We start from the raw sequence: 12,602 nt of genomic DNA, 5'->3' as shown, positions 1-12,602 counted from the left end.
TGACCCTAACCTGAAGGAGAACTCCAAACTTCATATTGCTGAATGATTGAACTAAGGGTCTGGAACTAGGTTGTTCATAGTCCAGTAACTAGGCTAGAGCTCTCAAAACTTTTTCTAGATTATTTCTAATGTAAAATAAGTCTCTTAAATACATGGCATACTATTTTCTCTGAGCAAGTAAAAACAGAAATTTGTTAAGGGTACAGAAGAGCATATGTGTTCTCGGAGATCTACCCAGTTTTTCCATGCTAACATCTTTCTCATTCTGTAAAATAGACCAGCCTGGCAGCGTGGATGAAGAGGGACTGATCCGATTGGAGCAGGAGCTTTTCCGAGCCAAGACCCAGATCAACAGTCAGCTGCGTCCCTTGATGTCAGAACTGGAAGAGAGGGCACGGCGACAGAGGGGTCACCTCCATTTGCTAGAGACAAGCATAGATGGGATTCTGGCTGATGTGAAGAACCTGGAGAACATTAGGGAAAACCTGCCCCCGGGCTGCTACAATACCCAAGCTCTAGAGCAACAGTGAAACCGCAGAGAGACTTCTCAATGGAGGTTCTTCAGATGCAGACTTTAGGGCTCCAGAGCCCTGTCATATAGGTGGGTGGGCTGGGGATAATTGAACATGTTTGATGGGTGTGCTCAGGCCAAATGACCTGATCCCATCCCTGAGACCATGACTAGGTGGATGTCTTACTGTACCTGTGTGGTACTGTTTGCTTCTTGACGCTGGCAATGAGGCAAACAGCACTGGAGGTGAAACTGATCAAGGACCAACTGCCCAAGCAGATGTTGGACTCAGAAGAGTCATAAATGGAGTCCTGGAACATGGACAAGTGCTGCTGGGTTATAGTCAGCTTATTCTTTGAGTAATGTGACTAAAGGAAAAATTTTTTGACTTTGCCCAGGCATAAAATTCTTCTCAGTGCCAGGAGAGAGAGAGTGAAATCCCTTGCCACTGTGGCCAGTAAAATACTGCTGCTCCCTATTGTTCACAGCAAGCTTCCAGTTGACCAGAGTTCCTCCAACTTACTACCCAGTACATTTCACTTTCAAGCTGGAAGAAGTGAGCAGTGATGGACTGAGAACCTAGAAGGCTGGCCCATTTGGAGCAATGGCTACCTTCGTGCTCTGGGCCTGGGAGTGACACCCTTTCTCCGAACAATGCCATGGCAACTTAGACTGTATTTTAGTTAAAGCATTTCCTCCCAGCAAAACAAACACTGGGAAGGTATTTACTTATTGGATTTCAAAGTGATAGAAAAATGCGACTTGAGCGTTGAAAAAGGTGAAATTATCTAGAAGATTTATTAGTCCTAATTCAGTCCCTATTTTCAAACACTAAAAATTATATGAATTTATGTACTTTATCTTCTCTCTCTCTCTAAAAGGGAGAATCCATCCTTCCATCCATCCTTCCAACATATATTTATTGAGTCCCTTCTGTGTACTGGAGTTGAGCAGTACAGTACTGATATACTCTCTGCCCTCATAGAGTTGGTTGTCTAGTGAGGAGGACAAACATTAAAATAATAAATTTACACTTACAAATCTTGTTCATCACAAGTGGTATTTATTGCAGTTGCCCACTGGTTTGCAATCACTTTTCTTAACAGAATATGTGTTCCATGACATTCCCATGGGGGCACTTGAGTTAGGACAAAGCTGAAACTTCTCAGCATTCCAGCCGTCCCTCCACCCCTTTCTACAACTGATTGCAACAGGCTGCTGAGTCATGGTAACACCAGTGGGAATTGGTGAAGGAACCAGAGGCAATTCCACCCCAGCTTGGAAGACTTCTGTGCTGCCTCATCCTGTAGTTCCTTGCCTTTTCATAGATGTGTTTTTAAGGAAAGAACAACTGGTAGATGGGGAGTGTCAGCTTCTGATTTTTGTAAACTCAGCCTGAGGGTGAAGTCCCAAAACAATGGAAATGAAAAGGCCATGAAAATTCAGTGGGTCCTAGAATCTTCAATTCCTGTTTCTAAGTAGCTCGTCTTGCCCTTTTCCAACCAGGAGAGCACTTTATGAGGTTTAGCCAGGACAATATCCTAAGCATGCAGATTTATTTCTAGAACAACCCAAGCTGGGGGGAGGATACAATTAACATTCTTGTGTTTACATTATTCTTTGTGGTACATATGTCATGTTTTTTAATAAATTAAAATTCAATAACTTAATGCCCTGAATTTGTCCTCTACCCAAGCAGAATCCTTCTGCATTCCTTGTCTTTTCATAGATGTATTTTAAAGTAAAGAATGATTGGTAGATGCTGGGTCAGTCTCTGATTTTATTAAACTCTCAGCCTGAGGTGGAAATATCAAAGGATGGAAATGAAAACGCCACATCTACCCTCCAAATTCTGATTGGTATGATGACTTTATCTTTTGTGGAAGCAGCTTTACAATCCTATTTTGGCATGCTTAATCAGATCTTACAAATTTCTTGTAATTAATGTCCAGAAAAAAATACATGTATATACATATACACAGATATATGTGTGTGTGTATATATGTGTGTGTGTGTGTGTATTAGAATAGATTAATTGCTATGTCACAAAGACTTAAAAATATGCAATAACTAAAAACATTGGACTGTTTTTTCTTGGTACCATAATAGATTGGGTGAGTAGCAGATTGGCAGAGTGGCCGGTAGTCATTTCAGGGACTGTCATTTATAACCTTTGACTTCTAAGGTTGCTTTTGGTGGGGTGTGAGAGAAAAGAATATGGGAGGAGACACATGAGACGTCTTTGTGAGCAAGGCCTGGGAGACCTCACATCCCATTTGTCCAAAACTCCATATTATAACCACATCTAACTTGCAAGGGGTCTGGAAGATGTAGTCGCTTAGTGGAAAGCCATTTCTCAGTGACACTATGAAAGGGGAGGCTGCATTGTTGGTGATTGGCTGTCTGTTTTTGGTATAGGATGGTATAGGATTGGACAAGGGCATATTCTAGGGAACCTGGTAAGGGATCCAGTTAGTGAATAATGATGGTACATTCAGTCATTTTTTAAAATTGTTTTATTATTCATATGTGCATACAAGGCTTGGGTCATTTCTCCCCCCTGCCCCCACCCCCTCCCTTACCACCCACTCCATCCCCTCCCTCTCCCCCCCACCCCCTCAATACCCAGCAGAAACTATTTTGCCCTTATTTCTAATTTTGTTGTACAGAGAGTATAAGCAATAATAGGAAGGAACAAGGATTTTTGCTGGTTGAGATAAGGACAGCTATACAGGGAGTTGACTCACATTCATTTCCTGTGCGTGTGTGTTACCTTCTAGGTTAATTCTTTTTGATCTCACCTTTTCTCTAGTTCCTGGTCCCTTTCTCCTATTGGCCTCAGTTGCTTCCAAAGTATCTGCTTTAGTTTCTCTGCATTAAGGGCAACAAATGCTAGCTAATTTTTTAGGTGTCTTACCTATCCTCACCCCTCCCTTGTGTGCTAAAGCTTTTATCATGTGCTCAAAGTCCAATCCCCTTGTTGTGTTTGCCCTTGATCTAATGTCCACATATGAGGGAGAACATAGGATTTTTGGTCTTTTGGGCCAGGCTAACCTCACTCAGAATGATGTTCTCCAATTCCATCCATTTACCAGTGAATGATAACATTTCGTTCTTCTTCATGGCTGCATAAAATTCCATTGTGTATAGATACCACATTTTCTTAATCCATTCGTCAGTGGTGGGGCATCTTGGCTGTTTTCATAACTTGGCTATTGTGAATAGTGCCGCAATAAACATGGGTTTATTGCAGGTGCGTCTGGAGTAACCTGTGTCACAGTCTTTTGGGTAATACGAATGTGACTCCTAAGGAGAGATGGGGAATGAAACTGTGATTCTTGAGACTCCTTTGGAATAGAAATTATTCCCTAATTTCTGAGGACCTGAGAAATTGACCCTTAGAAGAAGGAAGAAAGGAAGAGGATATGGCTTAGAGATAGCTTACCCAGGATTTAGCCTCAGTCTATTGTTAGTTGGTTGCCAGTTGTTAGATACTTTGTCACTGTGACAAATATCTGAGAAAACAACTTAAAAGAAGGAAAGATTCATTTAGGTTTACAGTTTTAGAAATTATTGTCAATGGTCACTTGGCTTGTTTGCTTCTGGGCAAAAATCATCTAAAACAGAATCATCAGGGCAGAGCAGAAATGCTTCCTTCATGACAGCTGGAAAGCAGAGAGAAAGACAGGAAGGGGCCAGGGCAAGATACACCCCTCAAAGACACACCCTCGGTGACCTACTTCCTCCAACTAGGCCCAGCTAAGCTCATTCATCACTTAACTCATCATTGATGAAGTTAGCGCCCTCACGATCAATCACCTCTCAATAGTATTACCAGCTGGAAACAAGTCTTCAAACATGAGCCTTTTGCAGGGAACACTTCACATGCAAACCACAACAACAGTCTTGATCTGACCCTGTCAAGTTTAAACAGACATCCCTTCTGATTTCTTGTCAGGTTTTAATTTGTGGTGAAAACTTTTTTATTTCTCCTCTGAGAGTTTTCTGATTAACTGTGCTGTTGGGAGGCTATTGTACACATCATCATCATCTACCTTGACTCATACATAGTAGATGAGAAAGTTTTAGAAATGAAACTGCCCATAGGCTGTACCTTCTTAGCAGACATTTTTCCAATCTTACCCCAGGATGTGGTTTCTTTCCAGTACTCTTGGGAGGCTGGAGGAAAAGAGTAAGGAAGATACTCAGGGCTGTCTAATGTTTGGAACAAGTGTCAAGGACCAGGGATATGTTTATCACGTCTTCTTTTAATGTTTTGTGTGGTTATAGGAATGTTATGTATTCTTGCTGTGGTTTAATTTTCCCATTTGGAAAATACAGAGTAGAAATTTTCTACTTTCTTGACACTATTAAGAACATGGAAAGTCTTAGGAAATTTCAAGTTGTGAAACTTATTTATGGATCATAAGGAAAGAAAGGTATGTGTATATGAATGTTAATTCATATTTAGTGCATGTATTTTAGGTTAGTATAAGTTAGCAAATTAAAATAGTGTTTATACTCAGTTTTAAACAAATGCTCATCATTACGTACTCTTGGGGCAGAAAAAAGCAGTGTTTACCTCTGTGAATAAAACAGCAATTACAAAGTCAAGCAATCAATTTACAAGGTATATCAAACATCATTACGATGAGCCACAAAACCCGATGGACATACACAAAGTTGGCTAATCTCAATTTTAAGAAAAAAAAAAAACTAAGAAGCTAAAGAATGAAAATGATTTGGAAAAAAAAGCAGTAAATGACTCTGACAAGTATGTAACCCTTAAACGAACTGATTTAATAGGGAACTGCTATTTTGCATGACTTAATAGGGAGCTGCTGTTTTGTATAACTGACAATTGGGTAATGACAATCAACATTTAGACCTAAGCCAACCAGGATGTGTAACTAAAGATGAAATAAGAATACTCACAGCAGAACTGAACAATTAACAAATCACTAATTTTTGCTTGTTTACATTGCCAATACAAATTGTGAATTTGTCACTTTCTGTCTTGGTTAAGATCTTTCATGCTAAAAAGTTACTTAGTGGCAATAAAAACTTATTTATTCAAGTTTTTAATTTTTTCAAATATATTTTAATTTCATAAGGTATTAATTTCATTGAAGAGCCAAAATTAACCAATATTAGGCTATGTGGGCTAGTCAGGCTCTAAGATTTAATTTTCTTAAACCGAGAAATTTTAGGCACATTTTACAAATTTGCTAATTATCCTCTCCTTGTAATCCTTGTGTGTGGTTGTGTATACTTTTTTTTTAGATACTCTCATTGTGTACCCCAGGTTGGCCTCAAACTTGCCATCCTCCTACCTTAGAGCCTCCCAAATGCTAGGATTACAGGTGTGCACCATATATATCTAGATATATATCTAGATATATGTACTTTTATAACATACATGTGTCATCAGCTGGACCAGGCAGAAAATTTATTTTAAGCACATTTTTACAATTCTTGTCTCCTGTCAAGATTAAGAAGAAAAAACAATTATTTCTCAGAGCAGGTTCTAGACAAAGACACAAGACTCCAGTAGCATTGTCTTATTTATTAACATAATTGAAACATTTTGCTGATAAAACTTTTGTCCATGACTATTCTAGCAACAAAATTTTGCTCAAAATATTTCACTGTGAAATGGTATTGCAACTTGAATGTAGTTTTTAATTAATGAATTGATTTCCATAAAGCAAGTTTTACTCTTCAAATGGCAGATTAGATGACCGAAAAATGATTAAAAAAAAGCTTCCTCCCCCCCCCCATATCAACCCTCAAGACCACAAGGATCAAGCTGAGCTCTGGACCCTGGGACTCGACTGAAGGTGGAGGGAAAGTGCCGTAACTCATTCCTAACTAAGTGGAACAGGCTAATAGGACACGCCAAACTTGCATGACTAAGAAACCACGTGAAGAGTCAAGCTTACTGGGCAGCTATAGGAAGATGAAGACTGGATGAATTTGCTAATTCATCATCATGAATTAGTGTATTCATCCTCCTGACCACAGTGCTATTTCTAAGGTGTCCTAATTATATGAGCTACAAAATCAGTCCCTGTTTCCATCCATCCATCTTACCTGTTGCCTCTCCTGTAACCTTGGGAGAGACCCTGAGCATTTTATAGTCTACTGTTTTATTTCTGCATTACTTTTTTGATGAAAAAAAATACATACACACAACAACATTCCTCTCTCCCTTAGTTCCTTAAAAGTGTGTGTGTCCCAGTTTGGGGAGATAGATTTGGGCTTCCTATAATTCTCTGCCTTTTACTGTAGTTCAATTATGAAGTCTTACTTTGTACTTAATTTGAACATCAAGTTCTTTAGTTCTTTCTGAGAAGCTGGAGCTTGAGAATAGAGCACGTGGGGGAAAGGCTGGCCAAGCTGAGACAGGAAGATGGGCGTTTCTAGAAGTTCTAGCTCTGGTTTCAGGCACTTCAGTAAGAGACTTTCCTCTCTGGTCCCATGTACATTCAAGGAAAATGAAAGCCAGAAGACCCAGAGGCTCCCTGGGGTTAGGGTGTGTGTGACTGAGGTACCTACCAGCAACACAGAGCACCCCCCAGAGAACCATTCCTTGAGGTGAGAGTCACCAACACAGTTTCCCTCCTGCCTGTTTTTATATCAGCCACCTTCAGAAAAATGGAAGGGACTTTTAAAAAGAATTATTGGCAATAGGAAATGAAGCTCCAGACCCCTTCTGACATGATTATTCCAGTCCATGCCAGTCTTGGGTTGGCCTTTGTGGGAAAAAATAGGACTCCAGAGGGAAGTCAGGACCTAGAGGTTACCCTGTTGTCACCTGGGGCACCATTTAAAACTCTGATTAATCTTTCTGGTGTTTGGCTGTGGGCTGGGTCACAGTTATAACATCCTGCTCTTGACTAGGAGAGGTGCCGTGACCTTAGTCCAGCAAAGAAAGAACAGGTCAGTGTGGGAGACAGATGACTCTACCTGAAAGATGACTCATTTTACTTTCATTAAAGCACAGCTATTTTTAACAGAATCCCTGTGATCCACCAAGATATGATCTTCTCCATTTGGTTCTTAGACATCTGCTTGTATTGCACCTGGTCTTTTCCTTAGCTCATCTTTGGCCTGTTACCACCTCAATTCCTTCTGTCCCCTCTGAGGGTGCAGAGCCAGCCTGGTTTCTTCTCATAGGCTGTGGCCCAAATCAGGTTTAACCAGAGTCCTGCAGAGTAACAAAACAGACCAAAGAAACAACCACAAAAATGTAGTCTTTCTCAGGTCTCCTCATGTGTACCCTCATAAACTCTATCCGTAAATTCCAGGTCCTTAAAAACGCCAAGTTTCCCCCAGGAAATTCAGCAACCTGTTTTCCTTTGTTTCAGAGAAACAATATCCTCTTCTTAAGCTCTACACTTGCTGAGTGACACTGAACCAGTCATTTAATCCCATGGATCTCTGCTCCCTCACTTTTAAAGGAAAGCATTGGACTAACTGAGCTCTGAAGTTTTTTCATTCCATGAATCTTAGCCAAACACTGGGACCCAAAATCAAGATCTTCCTTCCTTCCTTTCTCTAAAGAGTGTTTCTATAATCTGTGAGACTACACTAATGGTGGGTGCTACTCTACCGTGCTCTTCTGTTGGATCCACATCCCTTTCCTGGAGATAACCAAAGGAGTTTGCAGATGTCAAATGTGTGAGACCGGGGTCATAGCTCATATTAGATATTTTTTTAATTTTTATTTTATTCATATGTGCATACAATGTTTGGGTCATTTCTCCCCCCTTCTCATATCAGATTTTGATAAAAGTATCCTAATACTTGGGAACCATTCCTCAGGGACAATCAGAAACCCAAGAGCCTGAGACCAGATGGGAGACATATAGCACAAGAGAGTAATTTTCTGTTAGCTCTCCAAGCAGGTCATGAGTTAGGCATTAACAACCAGAACAGAATCTATCGAAACCATCTCTGGAGGCAAAGAGGAGGGGAGGGAATTAGGGAGAAATGGGGTGAAATGGCTCAGTGGCTCTGACCCCTCCATGAGCTCTGTTTTGTGAACCTGCTCCAGTGTCAGGCAGGCTTTCTCAGGAGACTCCTGTTGCTACTGGGCCCAGAAGGAGATCTGACCAGGTACAGGAACCAGGGTAACTGCTTTTGAAGAAGAAATGGGCTTCAGGCCCCGCCTGAGTAACCTCAGCTGGAGTGGATGAGCATCATTAACTCCCCATGGGATGCACATTGCTTTCGCCTACATCATCCTGGACTTGCATTATGATAGACAATTCCCAGCCAAATGGGCAATAAATAAATCTAATTAGCACAGATCTCTAGGGTTGAATAAATTCCTAGCATTTTTTCAAAACAAAATGCCTGGATTATCAGGATTTGGCCTTGCCTCTGATTCTTCTCAGGTTCCAGAAAACATCTAAGCCCCTCTTCTAAGGGCTGAGGAGCCTTGGAAATGCAGGGGATGGCAGGGAATCGACATGGTGCCATTGACGAAGCCACATAAGTTGGTGTATGGATGTCACCAGGAAAGGAGGACAGACTGGCTCTGTGTGATCATAGGAACAGAGCGTTGAGAAAATGGTCTTCTCAAACTAAGGAAATGGATTTAAATACTGAGAAACCCTACTATTCACAGACTTGCCTCCGGGGTTTCAGAACCTGAAAGTTTCCACTCCCTACCAAAGGTTGCTGCTGCTGCTACTTTGTGTGTGTGTGTGTGTGTGTGCGCACACGTGTGTGTGTGTGTGTGTGTGTGTGTGTTGCAGAAGTGGCTCAGCCTTGCCTGGGTGTGGCCCTCACACACTTTCTGAGTGCTGAGACTGGCTACAGTGTCCTATCAGAAGGGAAGTAATACCGCAAGTGCATTAGGACTATCAACAGAAAGAACCATAGACTGATTTCATCCAAGTCTTACAAGAAATGAACAAAGAAAAATAAAAGGAAAAAAGAAAGAAAGAAAAATAGCCCTTTGTGGTAAAGGGCATGCTGAGAAGGCAAGAGCCAGGGCCACCTCCCCAGAGCATGCTGGGAGACAGACACCAGTACATCTCCAAGGACTGTACTTGCCCCATCTCCCACCCCTATTCCCTCACCCGCCCCAACCCAGAGACCAGAGGAAAGTTTGTCCAAAGATGACTGTGGAGTAGGGAATGCCATGGTTCGTTGCAGGTCCCCCACACTGTGGGGGTCAAGTCAGCCAGTGAGGAGAAGAGTCAAAATGAAGAGCTGGAGAAACAGAGGCAGGAGAAAACCTGGGAGACTGACAGAGACCGGAGGGGCCAGTGTGTTGGCAGAGGACTAGGGAGAGTGGAGCAGAGAGCTGTGTGACTGCTAGCCAGAGGCATTGATGTACAACTGGCTCTTGAGGATGTAGTCAATGACCGGCTGGGACAGGTAATCCACGACATGTCCATCCCCATGCTGCAGGGCCAGCCTGCAGAAGAAGAGACAGCAATCACATGGACAACTATGCCTGAAGAAAGTCAGGAGCACTGGTCTGCCCTCTGTCTTTCAGGGAAAAGGCTCAGAGGTGTCTCCCCAACACCCCACTACCACCCCACTACCAGTCTTTGGCCTGAAGATATTAGGAAAGGCCCTCTTGCCTCTCCCCTTCATCCTGGCTCTGCAACTTCCTAGATCAGATACTTTGGGCAAATTATTTAAGCCCTTCTTTTCTTCAGTTTTCTCTTCTGTAAAATAAACGAAATCTTTAATCTGATTAAAGGAGTCATTATGCAAAGCTCTTAGAATAGTGCCAAGCACAGGGTTGGTATATTAATGTGTTAGCTAATCTTTTTTTTTGCGATACTGGAGTTTGAACTCAAGGTCTTCACCTTACACCTTGAGCCACTCCACCAGCCCTTTTAGTGTTAGGTTTTTTGAGATAAGGTCTTGCGAACTATTTGCCTGGGCTGGCTTCAAACCGTGATCCTCCTGATCTCTGCCTCCTGAGTAGCTAGGATTCAGGTGTGAACCACTGGTGCTGGGCTTTTTTTTTTTTTTTAAATAGACTTTTTGTGTATATTTAAGGTATATTTATTTTCTTCACTCTGGGTTTCCCTGCACATTGAATGAAAATCATTCTCCCAGAGGGTTCTTATAGTTGACTTCATCTTTTCCTTCCTGCAGGAGCCTTTGGCTGTGAGTCATGGGGAAAGGCACTGACAGGCTTGAAGGACTCCAGTAATAAACTGGTTTCTGTGCAATTTTTCTCCAGCCTTTGGATGGCTGCTTCCTGTTCTTTCCTCACACAGTAGTCATGGGAATGTTAGGCTCCAAGGAGTTATTTGTAAAAATTCATATACCACTCCAAATATCCAGATTCTAAAAGGCACCTGAGCTGGGTGTGGTGGTGCACACCTGTAATCACAGCTACTTGGGGGGTGGAGGCAGGGGGACAGAGAGTTCAAGGCCAGCCTGAGCAAAGTTAGCAAGGCCCTATCTCAAAGGGGTGGGGGGGTGGGCATAGCTCAAGAAACAGAGCACTTGCCTCGTATGTGCAAAGCCCTGGGTTCAATCCCCAGTATCAATAGATAGATAGATAGATAGATAGATAGATGGATAGATAAAGTAAACAGTTCACAGTAAGGGTCCACAATTAAATTCATTCTGTTCTATCCTCAAACCACCAAAGACTAGCTAATGTACTCTCTCCTCTTTTAAAAGTAAAGGACTGGGGACAAATAAATGAGGTCCAAACAGGAGGCTGAGCAGTGAGGCACCAAGTGTCTACTGAATAGAAGGGTTGCCATTGACAACTGGTAAGCTAGCTTGACCAAAGTCTCTCTATAGTCATTTGTCAAACATACCTGCTCTTGGTTGAACTGACAACAGACATGGGATGGTTGACGTCATCCTTCACCACCATGATGTTGTTCTGAGGACAGAGCAGAGACAGTAGGTTGCCAGTCCCCTAGGACTTTCAAAGAAGTGCCACATCACAGAGATACTCCCACAGGGAAAGAGGGACTTACTTTATATTTGCGGAGTATTGAGGAGTGATTCATAATTCGGTCTGTGTCAGCTGCATCCCTGGGAACCACCACAATCCCAAAGTCCCCAACGATCACCTCCATCTGAAGAAGAGAGAGAGAGAGGCTTTTGGTGAAATCTACTGTCCCAACACCCTGCCAAATGAATATTTAACAGCATGGAGCTATCTTTCATTCTTTGGTGTGAAACTTCAACTTGCTTTCTTTGCCCCATCAGTCAGTGACTGTAAGTAACAACCAGGAATAGGGTTGGTAAATTGAGAGGGAGTCTTGGCCAGCATACAGAAGACGCCTAATAAATACTTCTACACTGAATGAATAAATGCATTCTTGCACATTTGGGCAAGGTCTCCCAGTTCCTGAAGCTCCAGTTGAGTCCAAAATGTTGCAGAATAGCATGGATGCCAGGGAGTCCTCAGCCAGTAGACATCCTTCTGGGTGAAATAGGTCCCATGATCCAGTTGGCACACCTCAGCCCTCAGCTGGATGTCATGAGAGACCAACATGCTCCCTCTCCTCTTTCATGGGGCTCACACACACAAGGGCAGCCATGGGTAGAGAAGTGCTTGGGACATATCACTTTGCACGGGCAGTAAAGGGACAGTGATTGCTATTAATGGGGTAACTTCTGAGATCAGCCTCAGAGGGAAGCTTGGGACCTTAATGAGAAATAAAGCCTTCTTTTCAGTGAAAAAATAACTTTTTATTTACTTTTTCTGATTATGGATGCAATACAAGCTTGGAAGATTCATTTAAAAAAGAAAAAGACAGAAATCAATTCCAACCAAACTATCCAGGAACCAGTTAACATGTTAGTGTGCTTCTGTCCAGTGTTTTCCTCTCTACAAGTAGGTTATCTATATCCAAATTAGGATTAGACTGCTAAAGTAGGAATGAGGTTGTAACTCAGTGGTGAGCACTTCCCTACCATGCCTATGGCCCTAGGTTTAATCTCCAACACTGCAAAAACAAAAATGCCCCACAACAACTGCTGAAGTAGTATTTTTTGCATTTAGTGTTATATTGCAGCAGTTTCTCCCATCAATCAAAAAGATTTGAAAGCATAGGTTTTAGCAATCTATGTATTTCATTGTTTATTG

At 42.0% G+C, this 12,602-nt stretch overlaps 2 protein-coding genes across 2 annotated transcripts in view; one reads left to right on the top strand and one right to left on the bottom strand.

Annotated features, from left to right (window-relative positions):
- The window catches only part of Lamc2 (laminin subunit gamma 2), a 61,227-nt gene extending 59,675 nt beyond the window's left edge, over positions 1–1,552 (top strand). Inside the window, exon 24 of the mRNA XM_074047283.1 lies at positions 277–1,552. Coding sequence (XP_073903384.1) covers positions 277–530 — 254 coding nt within the window. The 3' untranslated portion in view covers positions 531–1,552. The remainder of the gene's footprint in view (positions 1–276) is intronic.
- Positions 1,553–6,062: 4,510 nt separating this feature from the next.
- Positions 6,063–12,602, bottom strand: part of Nmnat2 (nicotinamide nucleotide adenylyltransferase 2) — a 159,674-nt gene continuing 153,134 nt past the window's right edge. The window contains exons 9-11 of the mRNA XM_020169391.2: positions 11,485–11,586; positions 11,320–11,387; positions 6,063–9,944 (exon numbers count right to left, since the gene is read on the bottom strand). Of these exons, the coding sequence (XP_020024980.1) occupies positions 9,842–9,944; positions 11,320–11,387; positions 11,485–11,586 (273 nt within the window). The 3' untranslated portion in view covers positions 6,063–9,841. The remainder of the gene's footprint in view (positions 9,945–11,319; positions 11,388–11,484; positions 11,587–12,602) is intronic.

This window comes from Castor canadensis, chromosome 11, assembly GCF_047511655.1.
Source record: "Castor canadensis chromosome 11, mCasCan1.hap1v2, whole genome shotgun sequence".
NCBI lineage: Eukaryota > Metazoa > Chordata > Mammalia > Rodentia > Castoridae > Castor > Castor canadensis.
Note: the sequence above shows the minus strand (reverse complement) of the source record. Positions and strands in the feature narration are given on the sequence as shown.